Source organism: Harpia harpyja, chromosome 13 (assembly GCF_026419915.1).
Source record: "Harpia harpyja isolate bHarHar1 chromosome 13, bHarHar1 primary haplotype, whole genome shotgun sequence".
Lineage (NCBI taxonomy): Eukaryota > Metazoa > Chordata > Aves > Accipitriformes > Accipitridae > Harpia > Harpia harpyja.
The window spans coordinates 36,644,094-36,664,115 of NC_068952.1; the positions used below are offsets into that span (position 1 = coordinate 36,644,094).

The window sequence follows — 20,022 nt, forward strand, 5'->3', positions numbered from 1 at the left end:
TACAACTACTTATCAAACACCAGTTTCAATTAAAATTACCTTCCATATCTTCTTTTCTCTTTTTTCCTCACTCCTACTATTTCATAAATTAATCTCAATATTCAGAGAAACTGTACACTATTCTACCAGGAAGAAACCCAACATCTTTAATAAATCATATTTTTAGAAAGAATTGAGACACACTCATGCCAAAACTGTGGGTACAAATTCAACACTGTTATTACTTTCTAGGTATACTGTAATTCACAATGTTTCTTCCTATTAGTTTAAGTTTCTTTACATGGCAATGAATAGGATTTTGCATTTCCAATAGAAAATAAGACAATTATAGATACCAAGAAAACTAGAACTTACTGAAATTAAGAAAATATCCCCCAGACTTTCTCAAATTAATATTATGTAGATTTCAAATCAGTATTACCAGGGGAGTAAGGCAGGGGAAAAAAAAATATATCAGTAGTTTACCCATGATAAACAAGGATCCTATCTTTGATAAAATGAAGAATTTTCTCAAAATATTCCAGGTACCGCATGTTAATGACCTGTCCCCTACAAAGAAAAGAAAAGGTTTTTTAAAGTCTTGTTTTTCAATCCAACATTTCAGGGCTAAGACACAAATATTACTTATTAATATTTGACAGAATTTTATCCACAAATGCTTCGTAAATTAAAGGATGAACTAGAGGTTTGTCTGAAAAGGTCAATTGCCCATCCCCCATTTTGAATATAGATTCCATAGTGAACTTGCAAAAGCTCACACATCATTAGTGGTGGTGTTCTTTGATAAAACTACATTTCACGCGATTTCCCCATTTTCAGCGTGCCCATGTCCAGTAAATCTTATCTATATGATAATTATCAATTTGTACAAGGATATAATCTTTCTTAGACAGTTATTTACACTCATAGATATTGCAGAACTAGGAGAGTTCAATCTGCACATTGATTTACTTTGAGAACCAACACTCTCCAGTTTACGTAGTTGCCTATGTATATGCTGATCTGCTCTGACAGTCCACATACATTTTTCTTTATTCACCTATGCCCCTCTATATTGAAGTAATTTTGCTTTGACTCCTAACAGTTACAAGTAGTAACTGTTAAACAAAAACATCAAAAAGGTGTTGTTTTTTCCCCTTGTACTACTAAGGAAAAAAATGTACATTAAAAACTTGGTAGAAATCTGCTAGGATTATAACCACTCTGAGAAGAAAAATTACATACCATTATTGCATTTGTAGGAGTCCTTCCTCTTCTCCCAGTCTACAAAACAAGATTTTATAAAGCAAACGTTATCGCTCTCTGTGGAAGCAAAACCACTGTCAATCACAGGAAGGTGTGTACACCTAGCTTTTTTTCCCACTCTAAATGATTTTTGGCAGCTTGTCCCTGTCTAATGTCCCATTCAACGGTCTCACACCTTAGTAGGCCTAGTCTCAGAATAACGGCAGAATCAGTCTTTAAAAACTGATTTAGAACACATATACATATCTGCACATAGGAAAGGGAGGTAGGGAAAGCAGAAGGATGAAGACAATCTATATACATAATTTGCCCTTGTTGTACGTCCCATCATTTTCCATCTGTATTAAAAAAATATCTGTACAACAGGCAGAAGCATGTCAGTATAAGGAACTGGATTTTCCCTTAGTGGTATCTTGGAAAATACATCCAAACCAGACCTATCATTCCATAAGGCAATCTAGAAGCAGTAGTACCAAGAAAAGACTTTTGGTGGGTGGTCAGAAGTCCTTTGTGTTTATTCCCACTCTTTTGCCTTGTTTAATAAACACTAACACCAAGAATTCAAAACTAGCAGTGTTCCAGACAGTGCCTTCATTTTTTTTTATAAGGATATTGAGTATATAATTAATGTTTAGCTGATCCCAAATCCTTGTTTTGCCTATGAAAATAACTTAAGCTTTCAAAAACATTTTCTCTACTTTAAATGAAACTTGGTAGCTTTGATCATTTAAGGCAGAAAGGAGAAAAGCTGAAGTCACACTTGTCTATAGACCCATGAAGTAGTAGTGACAGCCAATATACTTTCATCTGGAGAATGCTAAGATCTGGAAGCCTATCAAACATTGTGAAGGGCAAGATGCTTCTTACACACCTTTAACAAAAGGTCCCCAAATTGATTTAAAACAAACAAAGTTTTTGTTTTCTGACACTCCCCAAACATTTTGCCACTCTGGAAAACAATCTTTAATTCAGTAGTCACTGAATGCTAGTGCCTCCATGCCAAGACTCATTTGACAGGAATCACTGAACAATAATGGACTTTAAATGCAAAGAATTCTAAGTAAAGAAAAAGGTTATGTTAACAGATATCTAATCCAAATATTTTTCCACACAGAAATTACTGGTGTACAATTTAGACCAAACAAAATCTAGAGGCATCTTGAGCTCATCATGACTAGATCTGTTATGAATACTAAAAGAACACCCAACTGCTATTGTTACACTTCTTATTTGACTGAACAGCTTGTATCTTTGTATATTTAATAACCATGAAGGCTGCCATTTGTCAGCCTAAATCTACTGTTACACTTGCTTTTCAGGTAGCCATGCTATTAGAAGAATTCAGCCTTAGTCATACAGTTATGACAATAACTTTCAAATCATAAATCAAATATAAAGCAATGTATGTCTTCCTGAAAAACAGGCAAAAAACCATAAATTGATCTCAATTATCAACAAAAAGGTGTTAGCTCTGCAGCCTATTAATATCTCCAATGAGCAGCCATTTTACAGTTGAGTAATGCAAAAAAGAGATTATATAGATCTGTATAATCCATTAAGAGTAACTGTCACTTAGAAATCATAATGGACTAGAACATGCTTCAAAAGTAAAATAAAATATATTTTAAAAAAAACCCTATTACCGCTTAATATATTATTTCTTTTATCCCTCACCTCATGTGCAATCATCAGCAGGGAATCCAAAAGCAGAAACAAATCACTACGGAAAGCTGACCTATGAAACAGCTATGACTTGGGATGCAGAATGATCAAACAAGGATGGGTTTCCAGAATCAAAAAGGATGCAATCACCATCCAGTACTAAAGTATGATCAACTCCTAAGGCAGGGGGTGTTTAGGCTGCTTCGAGTCTATTGTTCCTTCCAAACAAGCACCAAATCAATAATTTTCAGAGAACCACTACCTAGCTATCAAAAAAGCATGACCAAAATGCTGATGAGATCCCCAAAAGCCAAGGCTGAGCCAAAACCAAAAGGTTAGAATTAGATTCACTGTGGGCCTACCATTCTGAGTGTTCATGAAGCTTATTTTAGATTACTATGAAATCACCAAAACAGCTGGAACAGTAAATGATGAGTTTTGCTAGCATCCTCTAATGAGAGAAAGACAAGTAAAGTACTTTGGCCACTGAAAAAGAGTTGCTGACACAGGGATCCAGTACAGGGACACATTTCCCCAGATTAAATGTTCAATGTTATTTTCAGCATGGTAATCAAGTGTTGTTACATGAATGCCCTTCTGCGAGCACAGATCACCTAGAAATTAAGCTTTTACTCTCCCATTTAAAATAAAACCAGGAAGAAACAGATGAAGTATGGAACGCATCCTTGTTTCAAAGTACAGATGGTTGTGGTTTCTGCTGCATCGTATGTGTGAGAAGAGAGAAATGCAGCAGTGGCAAAGATGGACAGAGCCTGAAGCCCAAATGTAACACTTGGCTTGAGGGAAGAAAGAAGCTTGAGCACAAGACTGTTCAAGAAGCAGCACATCCTGCAAGGCAACTACTGATCTGCAGTGGAGTTTAACTCTACATTGTAACTACTCCCTAAAGTAAAGGGGAGGCTGCTAGGGTCCATTCCATCAAGTGGAAGGAAGAACGTCGACAAATTCTCATTAGCCTCTGTATGTGTACATTGGAATATCACTGTTTTTCTCTGCCTGAAATAATTCTTGAGAAGGCTTTGCCTCCCTTACCCTCCTTTTTCCACACGGCTTCTCAAAAAAGAAAGAAATAGATATAAAAGCAGAATGATAGATCAAAGATTCAATACTTCCCATGGTGGGGGTGGGGGAAGAAAATAAGATGAAACCTGGCTAGATATTTACTTACACAAACACCCTCTGCTCCTGTGATTGACAGTGATGTTGCCACATTGAGTCTCACACTTCTACCACTTCATGGGAGGTAGCACTGACATGACTACAATACTGAGTCTTGCAGCATGGGAGAAGATGGAACGTACAACAGTGGTTGAATCTCTTAAATTTTACCTTTGTTTGAAAGTGCAACTGTTACCTTTCACAGGTTACTTATTTTGTCATTTTTGCTTTACTTTGGCCTGCTCTGAAAACAACTAAAAGAACTATGTTTTTCCTTTCTATTGTAAATTGGTATTACAGCCAATAGAACAGCATTGTTTCATTACTGCTGCCACTATCTTTGAGAAGCAGCGTTTGCAAAAATTACAACTGTGATGAACTTTACCTTAAATGTAAAAATTAGATTATTTGGGAATTAAAAACAGCACGTAAAAATATGCATCTTCTGGATCCTAGTTAGAACTTGCTATAACTCAGTTCTACAACTAAAATTCAGGAAAAAGAAGAAATGTCAGGAGGGAAAATTTGAGGTAAACAAAACCCAAATGTTCCATTAGAAAATATAAAATAAATATTAAAGCAAAACAATAAGCACATATACATTCAATACTGTAATATGCTGTTTCATGAACAGCTGGTAAGTTTTGGTACAATCCTTTAGTGTGTGGGGGAAGGCTGTTGGGTAGAACTCTCATACCTGATTAAGTTAATGTGATTATTGAAGCCTCTGCTAAGACTTCGGGCAGGCATTTGGTCCAACCAAAGCACAGGCTGGTCAGGGTCAGCTATCCTACAAAGACAAAGGACATTAACATTTGCACACATTTCACTCCATGTAATATTTTTAAATGAGCTTTGTTCACACACAGAATAATTTTAGGCAAAAGCTAGAATTCAGAGATCACAAAAAGAACTTTTTATTGAAACACATGTACGGTTTTCATAAGAAAAAAATCAACTCAGAAGCATTTTATGTTACTGGAGTTTCTTAGTTTTTGTTAGCCTAAGCTGCAATGCATCCTATGGTCTTTCACAGCTTTGCCTCAACGAGAAAATGCTATTCCCAACTCTTCACCTCTTCTAAAAAAAGAAAAACGGAGTCTTTTCAGAAGCACACTTCTTGTACCTAAACTATCCTTCTCTTTTATCAGAACACTTTATAGTTACAGTGCGGTAGCAACTGTTCATTTTCTCTTCTGTGATTTCAGCCCTTTGGTTAACTGAACCGTTATTATAAGCAACATAAGGCTTGTTCTCTCTCTTCTTCTACCATTACCTTCGCCACTTCACAGCAATATCGAACATATCTCTCCACTGCATCAGCCTGGTTTTCCCATTCATCCGAACTTTTGAGTTTGCCCAAGTCCGCTGCACAGCTTGCATTACTTCTAGAGTGGCCAGTCCCATTGCTGGGAGTGGGAGAGGAGGAGAGAGGGACAAACAACAACAAAGCCAGAAAGCCAATTAGAGCCAAACACTCGTTTTTGTACAGACAGGAAAATTGAAGCAGGAAAGGGATGTATTTACAGGAAAAGAATTGCCAACATCAATAAAATCTGGGAGAACATGATTTCCAGTCCCCAATTAGGTCGAGAAACTGCTGACATAATGATTATTTTCATTTTAAACTTTTTATCTGATTTCAAAGGAACAGAGCATAAAACTAACTTGCAGATAGCAAAAGGTATAGCATTAAATTATCACCACCTTGATTTTTTTTTTCCCCACTCAAATTTACAGAGCATTTTCACTATACCTCTATGTATTCTTTTATTTGGAAGAAATCCTGGTGTCTCATACTGCATCATGGAACCCAGATGATCAGCTACACATATGAGTTCTTGCACATCAGGCTTATATGTTTCAAAATTCTGAAATAACACATCTCTTACAGAGGAGAAAAACATGCATCAGACATAACTTGGCAACAAAAATCCTGAAAGTTGTAAAACACAGATTTGTTTGTCTGATAATCAATACCATTTGTGTGAGAAATACTTAAAAGTAGTATAAACAACACTCATTCCTCCTCCCACCCCACTGAACATACACAGTACATGGCAGTTACATTCAATATCTAAAATGAAATCCTGGTCTTACGGAATTCAGTGGCTGATCTTATTACTGTCACAACCAGTATTTCACCTTCAGACTTGCTCGTAATGATACCAAATAAAGTTCACAGATAATACATTATCCTCCAACGTTACACTCAACCCTGAGGAACTTTAACACTAAGTAAGAAAAGAATATGTATAGAAACCAGAAGCCTTATTCTGTAACTTCTCCCTTAATTCTGTGAAAGCTTCTTGTGCTAAAGAGGTGGATTCTATTCCATAACACACAAAAGCCATCAGTTTTTAATTCAGCATTTTTTCACATAGGCAAAGTGAATACATGAAAATACATCTAGAAAGTAGTATACAGCAGGAGAAATTGCTCTTTCCTTTAGCTATATATTTTTGAAGCCTATTCCAATAAACCCCCTGCTTTGTTGATTAAAATCACCCGCCTCCTAAAATACTGGTTATCTAAATTACTCCAGAGAAGATTTTTTCCCAGTGAAACCCAGCTGCCATTAAAAAAAAAAAATCTATTAATTATCTAGGAAATTACACCTATAAAAAATAAAAACACACAACAAGAAACTGTAAAAAGTGTGCTACATAACGCTACACTGAGCGCCTCAAGCTTAACTCCTTAACATTAATTGCACGAAAAAAAGAAATAGAATAGTTAATCAGTAAGGCCACAGAATATGAAACAACATTATGTGAATATTATTATGTGAAGACAGAAGTGAAGAAAGTCATCCTAAGTTTCATTCTTCCTCTTTTATGGGCTAAACCAACTCCAAACCCTAGGATTTTGAAAAGCATTTACACACTTAGTGGAATTCCACTTTCATATAGCATTAAACATTTATGATGTTATAATGCCTCGGAATAGCACTTTAAAAAAGTCAAATTGAAAAAAACATTTGGAGTAGGCTTTAAAAAAAAAAATTACTCACTTTATATGCGGCTGTAACCCTGGCTGTTCTTCATAATTTTCTATAAGAAAAGGAAGATTTTTGGCCCAGTGGTCCTTGAAATTTCCAGGAAGATCTATATCAATATTATACTCTGTAAGAGGGGTATCCAAATGTGCATGCAAGTATCTAGAATACTCTGGAGGAAAGAGATAAAATTAAATACCATTTGCATAATAAGTCTACTTGTGTAATTACATAAAAACAAAAGCCAGACTATATGTTTGTCAGTTATCCATCATGACTTTAATAAGTCATTACTCTGAGGTAATTTAATTTTGCTATTAGCTAATTTCAAGACAGAAATAAGTCTATTTCAACTTTTTACTGTTATACAGAAATGTATATTTCATTTGTGGTCCTAGATTTTAACTGTATGAACAAGAAAGAATCAGCGTACATTTTTTTAAACAGACATACTCAAGAGTGTTCATGAGAATGTATGACGGTTTCTTTAAAATGGCTATAGCTACAAGCATGCTTGCACTTTCAGGGTTCTCGAAGGATTTAAGTAAATTAAAAAAAAAAAAAAAAAAGAAAAACAATTCTAGCTTACCTCGAAGGTATTTCACTTTCAGATATTCTGGGCTGGCCTTCTGACCTGGTAGTGGATCATTTAACATAACTTTAGTCTGAGCTTTTATGCCTTCATAAAACTGTCCCATTGCAACGTGGCTGAGACCTTTCATGTACTGGCATACTTCATTGTACGGTTCTAGCTGTAGACATCTCTAGGAGATTAAAGAAACAAAGCACCCAGAAATCAAGAGAGAGAATGAGTATCTTCAAATAAACTAACCTGTTCGGTCAGAAGACCTGCATGAAAAGATTTACTGATTATTAAGATCCACTTCCATCACAATTTTCTTTCAAATGATGCAGAGCACTTAAATTGCTAGCAAATGTAAGAAAAAAATATTTTCACCTTCATTAAAGGGAGAGAAAAAAAAAAAAAAACAAAACAACCTGCCAGCGCAAATATGCTTTTGATCACACTTTAACTGTTATGAAAATAGATAATATTTGCTCTAATGATATTGGCACTACAGAAGTTTCAACATTAGCTGAATGAAATTAGACAAAACACACTGCTGACAATATTAGTAACAAGTCATTTTTGGCTAGTTCAACATATGTATTGTGCCATTTCTTCCACCCATACCTTTGCTAGTTCGTGCACTAGTACACTTCATTATGTTAGTCAATTATTTACTATAGGTTAAATACATAGCAAATTCATATTTATCATTCAAATTTAATGCTCTGGTTCTTCTAGTAGTTACATGTCATCAGAAGAGCATCTCCATCTTAAAGTTGAAATATCTTTTCAATTACACAAGTATCTACAAATTGTGTTATAGAAGGTGAATACGTCATAATGCACATGAAGTGTTCTCCTTGGGATAAGCACACACTCATTCACAAAGGGATGTAATCGTTTCCACATCTTATTTCATTCCTTGTTTTAAGGATGTGGACATATGATTAACATATGCCTTTATTGTTCTGTCTACAAAATGAGGCCATCATTTAATGCCAGTGGAGAGGCACAAGATTTTGTTTACCTATGGAAACATGCACATTTTTACAAGCTCAATGAATTACAACATACTCTGAGTTTTTCAAAACAAAGACAATACCTCAGAAAAATTAGATACACATTGGAACTTTGTATGCTTATTTTAAGCTTAAAATTACAAAGAAGACTACATTCCTTCTTCTGTCAGATATGAAAAAAACTTTAGGTTTCAACCCAAAATAAATACTAGCAAGAACACAATTACCAGTTTAAACAACAGATAAAACATTTCGACCAGAGCTTCGTTGTACAAATTCATAAAACAGTTAGAGGAAGTATCTTAGTTTTAGCAAAATTCCATTTTTAATTAAAAACTGTAAGGTTTTATATATATTTTAACACAGACTTCACAAAAAAATAATTTTAGTCCAAATGCACACACATACTCAGAATGAAAACCTTTGACATTTGTCCATTTTATTACACTTGTTGAATACTAGTCCTTGTTAAAACATTTTAATTTTGTATTTACTTAGGGCCTGCTTACCTTAAAATTCTTTAGCGCTTCATCTAAGCTACCATGATGATAAAGCATCATTCCTTTAAGCTGCAACGTCTGAACATGATTTTGATTTAGGAGCAAAGCCTTCTGGAAGCTCTCTGTAGCAGCATCGAAGTTGCCAAGTTCTCTAAGCGATTCCATAAAGTGGAAAGTGAAGAATATAGAAGGCAACAGTGACAACGAAATTACTTGTTAAAAGTTGTTTTAACACTTCCGAAGGGGATATCATTAAAGAGGAACACAGTATTAATGGAAAATGTCTCTAACAAAAGCAGTAATTCTGCAACGGTTCTTCAGTGGTAATAACAGAACAGCTGCACAGTTTTTCACTCCCAGAAATGTGTACTCTGAAATACAACCCAAGACAACCACAAATCTTCACAATCCCCAGTGGACATAAACCACAAAAATACATACCTATGGTATTTCTTCAGAAACTAAAAGAAACAAAACTTCCATAGAAAGCATTCTTGGAAAACACTAGCTATGACAGGTCTTTTAAACTTCTAAATATAAACACGTTTTTAAAAATATACTAAGTACTTAAATGCTGATTAAGAAGAAAGCATATGGTGTTTGAAAGCTGAAACTAACTAAAAATGTATTGACTGGAATTACTCCATGTGCAGGACAGCTTTTAGTAAAAATAGCCACAGAAACTATAATGAAAAAAATTAAAATAGAAATAGTATACAACTTTTCTTCAGATTTTTTTATCCCGTAAGTTTAAGATCATAAAATTCTTTCCACATTGTCCTGGTTTTGGCTGGGATAGAGTTAATCTTCTTTCTAGTAGCTGGTACAGTGCTATGTCTTGGATTCAGTACCAGGATAATGTTGATAACACTGATGTTTTCAGTTGTTGCTAAGTAGTGTTTAGACTAAGTCAAGGATTTTTCAGCTTCTCATGCCCAGCCAGCAAGAAGGCTGGAGGGGCACAAGGAGTTGGGAGGGGACACAGCCAGGACAGCTGACCCAAACTGGCCAAAGGGGTATTCCATACCATGGGATGTCATGCCCAGTATATAAAGGGGGGGGAGCAGGCCTAGAGGCGGGGATCCCTGCTCGGGAACTAACTGGGCATTGGTTGGTGAGCGGTGAGCAATTGCATTGTGCATCACTTGTTTTGTATATTCCCATCCTTTTATTAGTGTTGCCATTCTATTATTGTTATCATTATTAGTTTCTTCCTTTCTGTTCTATTAAACTGTTTTTATCTCAACCCACAAGTTTTACTTTTTTCCCCCTCCAATTCTCTCCCCCATCCCACTGGGTGGGGGGGGAGTGAGTGAGTGGCTGCGTGGTGCTTAGTTGCTGGCTGCGGTTAAACCACGACACACATCAAATTATACTAGATGAAATTAATCCAAACAAGAGCAATGCTAGAAAAAACCGAACAAGATTTACTAGTTTTAAATACAATTGCCAAAAAGAATTTTTAGACAGAACAGTGATTAACCACAGCTCTTTAGTTTCAAATAAATGCACAAACACCAAAGTCACTAGATTTGAAGCAGGAATTAATAGGTAAAATGCTATAATTCGTGTTGTACAGAAGGACAAATCAGACTCAGAATTGTCTGCTTCCACTAGAAAAAGAATTCTTTAAAAGGTATTTTTAAGCACTGTATTTCAAACTTATTTGATGCAGAAGAAAGCAAGAGTGAACTTAAAATACAAGGTTTTAGAAAGAAAGAATTTAACAGCTAAAGTTAACAGTGCCCCAGAGAAATGAGATTATTTCTGCCTGTTTTAAGACCTGAGTGTTCATGGGAAAGTAATTTAGACTTTTCATAATTGTCACTAATTACAGTATCCTCAGTTATTAAACAATATTCTATTCAGCTTCTCACCTTCTCTAACTGCTGAGCATTTAGAAAAGTCAATAGTAATTCTGCTTTGTACATTAAGTTCTTAAAAAAAAAAAACCAGAAAAAAACCTAAAGAAAAAAAGGTAGATTTCTGTACATTCCTTCCCCTATAATTTCTTGAGGATCAGAGAACTTTTGGAGGCAGGGGACAGTGAGAGGGAATAAAAGCAACAAATTTAAGCTGATTAGGAATACTCTGGTTAAATGACTTTTGCTTTGTAAAACAACAATGCAGTGCAAAATGAGCTATTTTAAGGCATGCTTTTTTCTCTCCTTCAAAATAAAACTCCTTCAGATTAAGGTTTCTTGGGCACAGGGTAGAACAGCTGATCAACTAGAGAGGCAGTCCCACATCCAAATACAAAATAAAAAAGTTAAAGCATTTATTGGAAATGTAAGACGACAACTGCCCGTCTTCCAGGCTAAATTACTATTATTTAGCACCTTGAAAGCACTTACACACCACAATAACAAGTACCACAGAAAAACTCATGAGGAAATTAGTGATTCGTCATTGAGTTCAGAATTTAGACACTGTGGTAAATAAGGCACAAGTCCACAAAGCAAAAAATAACAAAAAGAAAAATTTAATTGACAATGCTTTCAGTGAATATTCTACATTCTGTATGCTGATGGAAACAAAGCCTGAAGAAAAAAAAAAAAGAAGTACATGATCATGTAGTGCTTGCACACCAACCCTACCCAACTTAATCCTTGCTACACAAAAGCCATTTATGTTGCAGCAGCATCTATGCTGTAGATCAGTGCTTTCCAAAAATAAAAATGTAAAAGTGGAAATAAAAAGCTGAAAAGACACAGCAGGTTAGGAAAAGAACTACAACAGGCAGAGATATTCAGTCGCTGATTATTTTATGTTCTTGTCTTGTTGTATACAAACTATATGTACTTGTCTCCTTAGTAATTATCTGCAGATCACCTTTAAAGTAATACATTTTATTCAACTATAAATTATTTTATCTTTAATGTAAATTTAAAAAAAGAAAGAAGTGACTAGTTGCCTTACTAGAGATTGCTTTTTTTTTTTTAATTATTTGATTAATAGCTAAGAAACTACATGACTATTAAAAATACCCTAAACAGGAAATTAGCTAAATTCTCAGAATTGTAAATCAGTTTGGTGAGAGATAAATTGATACAGGATCTAGCAGTTCTATAAAATGATACGCACTATGCAATGAGTTTTTCATAAATGTAAGTAGCACAATAATCTCAGATGGCAACTAATGAGCATATTAATCAACAGTTCATATTAAACATTTCCATCATTTAAAAAGCATTTAGCATTCCTAAACCACACCTTATTGGAAACCGCCATTTATCTAACCTTTGAGTCTGGGAGACTCAAAGAACTACCGGAGACTGAATTAAAAATACAAAGCAAACCTAGAAATTATTTATATTGAACATATCCTGACATAGCCATACTGGCTGTAGGAGCTAACAAATACACATATGATTCTGCACAGTTTTGTAACAAACCTGTAAAACTTAAAAAGAGTGCATTTTAAAGAACACAATCAGATAGAAAACAGACTTTAAAACTATTTCTGAATGCAATTACCTGTAGGCTTGTCCCAAACTTTTATATGCATCTATGAAATCTGCTTTCTGCTTTAGAGCTTCTTTGAACGACTCAATGGCTTCCTACAGAAAGACACCAAGAGAAATATTTGTCACTGACATTCGTTTAATTTTAGCATCCTCAGCAGTTACTAGCCATGGATTTACAGTTATTTGCCAAAACCTTTGGAAGGAACAAACAAGGCATTAATTTATTACAAAATCTATAGAGTAATAATCATCATATAACAAATGAAATATTGCAACATTCTTTACGGTAATGACAGATTTAGCTGGAGTTCTTTGTCTAACATGCTATGAGAATGAGTGATTCTTTTAGCATTTTAACAGAATTCAGAGATGAAATCCCTTCAGAGCTTCCTTTCAAAGCTCAGCCTGGTTCCTAAGGCAAAGCAGTCTCTCCTTACAGTCTTCCTTCTTCATTCATAATACACATCTTGATTTTTGCAGTCCATAAGACTCCTTCAAATCTGTATTCTGCCTTTCATTGTTTTATTGCGCTCTGTGTTAGCTGCAGTTAGCAAACACTCCTGAGGGATTACTGCAGTTAGCAAACACTCCTGAGGATGTGTGATCATCTTCACATAATAGCATGTACTGTGAGGAATACAATGTAATAAAAATAAAATTGCTAAATATAATTATATGCATATGTTCAAACAAATCTTCTTCAAAGGATTTAAGAACTCAGGTTTTTAAACTGGACTGGCTGTATAAATTGGCAAATGCAGTACTTAGAATTAAGGGCGTAATTATCAACTACTTTATATTATGAAGGAATGCCTGAAAAGCATCTTGAATTCTATAGTGCAAGAAATTAAATGCTGTAAGAAAAGAAGCGGTATCTTCAGTCAATTTAGAGATTCTTATTCAGAAAAACTATCAAATATATTCTGAGCACTACAACATGCACAAAAATATCTATTGAACAAAAATAAAAACATAATCACCTATCATTACTGATAGGCAGCAGTATCTCCAAATACTTCACAAGAAACAGGTACAATATTACTACACCTAAAACATAAAGCCTAGTTTTAAGTCAGAAAATGGTGAAACATTAAAAAAAAGCATGGGAAGAACTTACTTCCCTGCTGATTTTAGAATCTGAGGGAGCAACTATGTTCCCTCAATTTAGATACGAGCATTTCAGAATCAACATATAACTAAAATACACATGCACACATGCAGGGCGCTCTATCAGCAGTCTCCTTGATTACCTTCTAGCTCATTCGAGGAAGAGTTTAAAATTACATTTTGAATATAGCCATACAGCTATTAGTAGCAGAGGTGCCACATACAAACACTTTTCAAAGCACTCTATAAACACATCAGTTATCATTGATTTATCAATACCTACCAAGACTGGCAGTATTTACATGTCATACCATGAAGTATTACAGTCAGCAATAGCACCTTTTCATTTTGCTTGCACTCTTTTGACTTAAAAAGTCTCCCTTATGCGAGAGAAAATATGTGTATCAACACCTACGATATTTCTACTATTTTATAGAAGTAACTTCAAATAGAGAACATGAACTATTATTTAACATAACTTTACCTTCAAAAGTCCTCTGTGAAAAAAGGTTAAGCCTTTATAAAGCATAGCTATAGGCTGATTCTTGTTCAGTTCCAATGAATGCTGAAAATCTTCATGGGCTGTTGCATAATCCTGTGATATAGAAGATTTTAGACAACAGAGGAAACACCATACAAATAAAGAGGAATACATTATTTCAGGAAAATAAAAGTAAACAACAGAATTTTGCTTAATATAAGAAGTCAGTCTCAGAGCTAAGCAGCAAAAATTGTCAAGTGCCAGTCAGAATATCAAAGAATAAGGAATGCACAATACACTTCCAACTTTTACAGCAAGTGCTATATAAAACATAGTAAAGGGGGAAAATAGCTGAAAACAGAGTGAAATCAGAAGAATAAAGTGGGAAATCAGCTGTTTAGTATTCACACAATATTTGAAGATAAAGTTACTTGGTTTACATTAAAGTGTAAGAACAACACACACAGATTACATAGCAAAACAGGATGTTAGCATTTTTGTAGGGGTTTTTTTGTTTGTTTGTTGCGTGGTGTGGCATGTTTTTTTCAGTATACAGGACAGTTACTGCCTTGGCCATAACTGTTTTCCTTTTTAGACTGGCATTTAACAATACTACTTAAATGCAGCTGTAGGTTATAAATCAAGTCAAATTCTTTATCCATATCCTATTCCTCAAACACACAAAACAACCCGAGATATGCATGCAAGGTACTTGCCCTCTGATTCTCTGCATTAAATAGATATGCAGATGAAATACTTGAATACCTCTGAACTGTCAGAAAGTCAGCTACAGGAAAATTAGGGCTTTTGTTGTTATTTTGTTTTATAATTTAAATAGGAAAGAAGCTCTTGAACAAAAGTAACAACTGGCACAAACAGCAGCAACAAAATAATCAAGAACATCCAGGCAAACAAACCAAATGGAATCCTCCAAATCCACTGACCTCAGATATGAAGTAAAGGGTACCTCTGTGCCTGTAGAGCCGTGCTGATGGTTGTAGCTGAATAGCTTTGGTGAGATCAGATAATGCTTCACTGATTCGTCCTAGTGGGGACAATATCTAAGAGTACAAACCAAAGACATAGTTTAGAGCAAACAGGCTGAATAGAGTTGTTTTAGAAATACAAAGATTATTCTTTTCCATGTTCAGCTGTAACAGAGTAACTGTATTTGCTAGAACAGGCTGGAAAGTTCTGCTATAAATTTCAGTACTTATTGCTTTTAAACACCTATCGAAGGGAAAATCTGAAAGCATTTTTCTCAAAAAAAAAAAAAAAATCAGTGTACATGAACATCACCAATAACATTTGGAGAAACCTAGTATTCCAAATAAAAAGAAGTCAGCCAAAGCAAAATACTCTATTTCAAGTTATTTCAACACATTCAACTGAAATGTAGTAAAGTATTCTCATAAACCTTTTTATCCTGACAAAATATTCCCCCCAATGGAAAGTGTGCTATTTTCCAGTTATTTGAATGCCTTTCACATTTTTAGATCATTAACAAATGTATTAACAAATCATTAAAAACATTAAAAATGTAAATTACCATTTCATATTGTGGCAGTTATACAGTATGCTGACTTTAATAAATATTTATGCTTTTCATTTGTCTACAAAGCTGCTTCTTGAAATCCATTTTCTGTAATTTAATTGGCAAAACAAAACATGATTTTCAAAATGAAAAGTATCTGTGTATCTGAATTATATTTAACTTATATGCATGAATATAAAAACCAAAACATTTGATTAAAAACTCATTCTTTACAAGTTTGGCATTTTACCAGCTAGTCCTAACAATAAATTTACTAAGGTGACACTAAGTGCAAACAGTAAGGTTCAAGTGATCTTTTGATTCATTAAAAACAAACAAACAAAGAAACAAAGCCACCCACAAAACCCCACACATGATCTTGCTATCTAGTATGTAAAAAACTAAACACTTAGACATAATATATGCTATTCTATTGGCTATAGTAACTCCATATGGTGTATGTTTCATTTTAAAAATGAACATTCCACAAATTACACTGTTTGAGAGCAAATACGTGTGTTTTAAAAGAAAGTAGGAATGTTCACAGAAAAACCACAGATAAGAGCTTTAGTCACTAAATCAGTGAAGAAATACTTGAAAACACTGTATAATTTCAACTTCTCCAAAAATCTGGAGAGAGACAAAAAATGCTCACTTCTGCTCGCTGTTCAAATACTTCAGGATGATCTGGTTCTAGACTAATCACCCTACTGAGCTCGAACAGAGCAAGTTCAGCATTTTTCATATCCTGAAAAGGAGAAAAAGGAGAAAAATAAACAAAGTAAACAACTGTGCATACTTAGAATAATATACTCTGAAGAGTGACGGACAATTAGATTGGCTAAATTTCTGAAAGTGTATCAGTTTAAATTAAAAGCCCTTCACACCTTCACTAATAACATTAAGATGCAGTATTCTACAAATAGCTGAAAAAACCTAAACCACCTGTCCGCTATAAACAAGAAAAATAAACTTTGCTTGTACACATCATCTTTGTGCTGTACCTTTAATAATTTATTAATATAACTCTGTGAATAAACATGAGGTTTATGGCTCCATAGGTACCTTTCTTGGCAGCAAAGCTGGCTTAAGCTCTTATGTGAACTTTAACACATGCATACTCTTGCCCACCAGTGTTTTCATCAGTACTGTCTATAACTTAATCCAAGTACTACTGGTGGATGGGTTGATGCCATCAGCATCTTGCTTATCGAAATTTTTATATTGTCCTCAAATTGTAGGATGGAAACAGTTACTTAACTTAAAAAAAAAAAAAAAATCCAAACTGGTTATATAACAAGTTCTGTATTAGATTTCATTGATCTTTTTCTTCTTTTTCAAGGCAAAGAAATTTTGCATGTGCTTAACATCAACTTTGTGTCTTGAAAGTGTCGCTCACAGAAACTTTTATGAAGCTGTCTCAACATCTAGCCAAACTGAGGAAACAAACTTATGCTGGTGTTAAAACCATGCAAATATGAGGGACTTCAAGCTCCTGTCAGCACCACTAAAGAATTAAATATTCTGCACAAAAAGAATTTTCAGAGAGTTATTCAACTATTCTTGCTTCTAGAATTCCAGCAACCATTCAATCACAATTCAACAGGCCACAAACTCAAACTACAAGGATCCATAGTCTACTTTTAAACTTACTTTTGCTCAGGAAGTTGTTTGAGCAGTCAGCTTAACTGTAAGTAATTTAACTTTGAATTTTTTCGAACAAATTCAAGGTGGTATACATAGAGAGGCATAGGCAATCAAGAAGCAATATAAAGCCTACTGGATTGCAAGAGTTGATGATGTTTCCAAGTTGCAATAAAAGACCTTTTCATTTCCAAATACAGACTAGATGTGGAGAAAAATTCAGTGGGACTTCATAAAGCTGTCTCTGAGAGGCAAGATACTCCTTGTTATCTTATTAGATAACTTTTTCAAGTGGCTGTGGCTCTCAGCCTTACTATCCACCACTCACAACTGTGCCTATATTCTCCTTTGGCACCCTTGCTTTGTGCTGCTTTACTTCCACAGTCCTGCAAAGCAAATGTACCCATGGCTTGAGTGGTATGATCCACTAGATCCCTCTATGTTATGGAGTACCTACCAAAGGTTGGACATATCATTATAGTAGGACAGCACAAAGACTTTGGGATGTACCTATCAAGTGCTAATCAGTCTAGCTCCTCCTGTTACAGACCATATTACAGTTTGGATTCAAACAATGCGGTCAGATAGAAATTTAAATAATTATGTACTCACATGCAGTCCTTTTTTTCCATATGCTATCCCTCGTCCATAAATTGCACTAACCAGCTCTGGTTCTTCCTGTTAAGATTAAAAATGAATACGATAATCAGCTGTGGTTTTGTTTTTTTGTTTTGGTTTTGTTTTTTTTTTTTTTAAAAGGTATCTTTCTTCACTATGTATTTATTTCTTGCTGATCTTAAGTAATAAGCAATGAACAATCACATTGTCAGGCAAAGAAATTGTGTTACAGTCCATGCTTTCATATGCTCACACCTTCCAATTCAATTCACTGGAATTGTTCTGAAGTATTTGTCTGGAAAATGAGCTAAACAGTGCAGTTATAGTGTCAGTGACCACCTATCCGAAGCTATGTACACATTAGTATAGTCTGTTGTCCAAACTTCATTACTTGTAACGTTATCAGTAATTATATGACTTCTTTTATCTAATGTCACTGAAGTGATAATAAACAAATACAATTCAGCCATTCCAAGCTTGTTTTGTTTATAACTTAAATTTGAAAATTTAAAATTAGGAAGCAGGCAACTGTGACATCCTGATGAAATTTGTATTCAGGCAGCAACTAAAACTAGAGATATTCTGCCAAAACAGTTCTGCAAAATTCAAACAAACCTTCCCTGGGTTAGATTTAAGTCCATGGCTTTCCAACTCAGGCACTTAAGAGGATGCAACTTACATAGTGAATCTACTTCTTGTTCAATTTTATTTACTCCAGCCATGGTTTCCCATCCAAATTTGAAGAACTACAACAGCAAAACTGGTTTCCTTGGCACAACAATGCCTACACAGTCAGTTTCCCTGAAAACCAGTCAGGAATTACGCCATCTTCACACCTGCAACCAACACAGCTGTGCTACAAAAGTTTGTAGCATAGGCCTGGTCTCATTTAATTGGGACAACTGCCAAAACCCAAACTCTTTCTTTGACAAAACAACAAATACCTGGCACACCAATGCTGGCAGCTTGCCAGACTTGAGCTGATTCCAAGTGTACACTTGCCAACATCAACTTCAGGTAACTTCCCTAATTTTAATACAGTGGCTAAGCAAGGCTGTTTTGTTCTGTTAAATGTTTTAATATTCACTTTATGTGTATTTAAAATTGCCTTATAGAAGACAGAGTCAACAATCATAGCCACTTTACAGCCTTTCAGGCATACAATAAGCATGATATTAATTTCAACTGAGATGTGTGCATTGCAAAGGTACTCTATTATATATACACTTCTCACATTATCTTTCTACAGTTGCTGTATCTTGCTTATCTTCACTTATATTAAGTTTCCTTCTTAATAAAGAGAAGGCAGGAAACATTATATACATCCAGTGGTTTTTGAAGCAGGATTTCTCATTAGGGTAAGAAAAAAAAATCATTCCTCCCATTAAAAACAAATAAAAGAGAGATCACTAAATACCTAAAACAAACAAACCAACCAACCCACCCCAACAAAAAAAATTCTGGTCCTCTGATAAATTCCCTGGAATAATTCCATTAAATTGCCACATTTTCACTCAATTTAAGTACAAGCCGTATGACATTTGAGTTAAAAAAAAAATACATGCTAGTATTTGCAGTATTACTTTCAGCTTGCATTTGTCTACTACAACCAATTTAGATTAAAAAGCGGGTCCATGCTTCTGGTAGTCCCAGACTCTTAGCCATAAAAATACAGTATTTGGAAATGAGCTTTAGTCGAAGCTTTTTAAACTGTTAGGGTTGGGTTTGTTTTAAAAGTGGCTACCTTCTACTTCACAGAAGAAGATTCTGAATTCTTTACTTTGGTCAGAAAAAAAAAAAATATGTTGAAGCATTAGTTATGTTTTACTTGTATATTAAACTCATCAGATGCTTACCACTGAAGAGGAAGAATAAACCCAACATACAAAAAACATTTATCATCATGAAAGCAACGCGGTACTTGCCACTAGCAATAAGTGATCTCTGTTGGGTTTTTTTCTGATGTTACTGGCAACATGCTAACTGTTGCCCAAAAA

The 20,022-nt window shown here is 34.7% G+C and overlaps 1 protein-coding gene across 3 annotated transcripts in view; it reads right to left on the reverse strand.

The window, feature by feature from the left end:
• TTC13 (tetratricopeptide repeat domain 13) overlaps window positions 1-20,022 on the reverse strand; it is a 42,510-nt gene that overhangs the window by 12,093 nt on the left and 10,395 nt on the right. For all 3 annotated transcript variants that reach the window (XR_008238057.1, XM_052806650.1, XM_052806648.1), the window contains exons 5-16: window positions 18,020-18,085; window positions 16,419-16,511; window positions 15,174-15,290; window positions 14,233-14,343; window positions 12,652-12,734; window positions 9,184-9,325; window positions 7,674-7,848; window positions 7,100-7,256; window positions 5,843-5,973; window positions 5,363-5,495; window positions 4,784-4,876; window positions 466-549 (exon numbers count right to left, since the gene is read on the reverse strand). Coding sequence is in view for 2 of the 3 variants with exons in the window: in XM_052806650.1 (XP_052662610.1) it covers window positions 466-549; window positions 4,784-4,876; window positions 5,363-5,495; window positions 5,843-5,973; window positions 7,100-7,256; window positions 7,674-7,848; window positions 9,184-9,325; window positions 12,652-12,734; window positions 14,233-14,343; window positions 15,174-15,290; window positions 16,419-16,511; window positions 18,020-18,085 (1,385 nt within the window). In the remaining variant the exon portion in view is untranslated. The remainder of the gene's footprint in view (window positions 1-465; window positions 550-4,783; window positions 4,877-5,362; window positions 5,496-5,842; window positions 5,974-7,099; window positions 7,257-7,673; window positions 7,849-9,183; window positions 9,326-12,651; window positions 12,735-14,232; window positions 14,344-15,173; window positions 15,291-16,418; window positions 16,512-18,019; window positions 18,086-20,022) is intronic.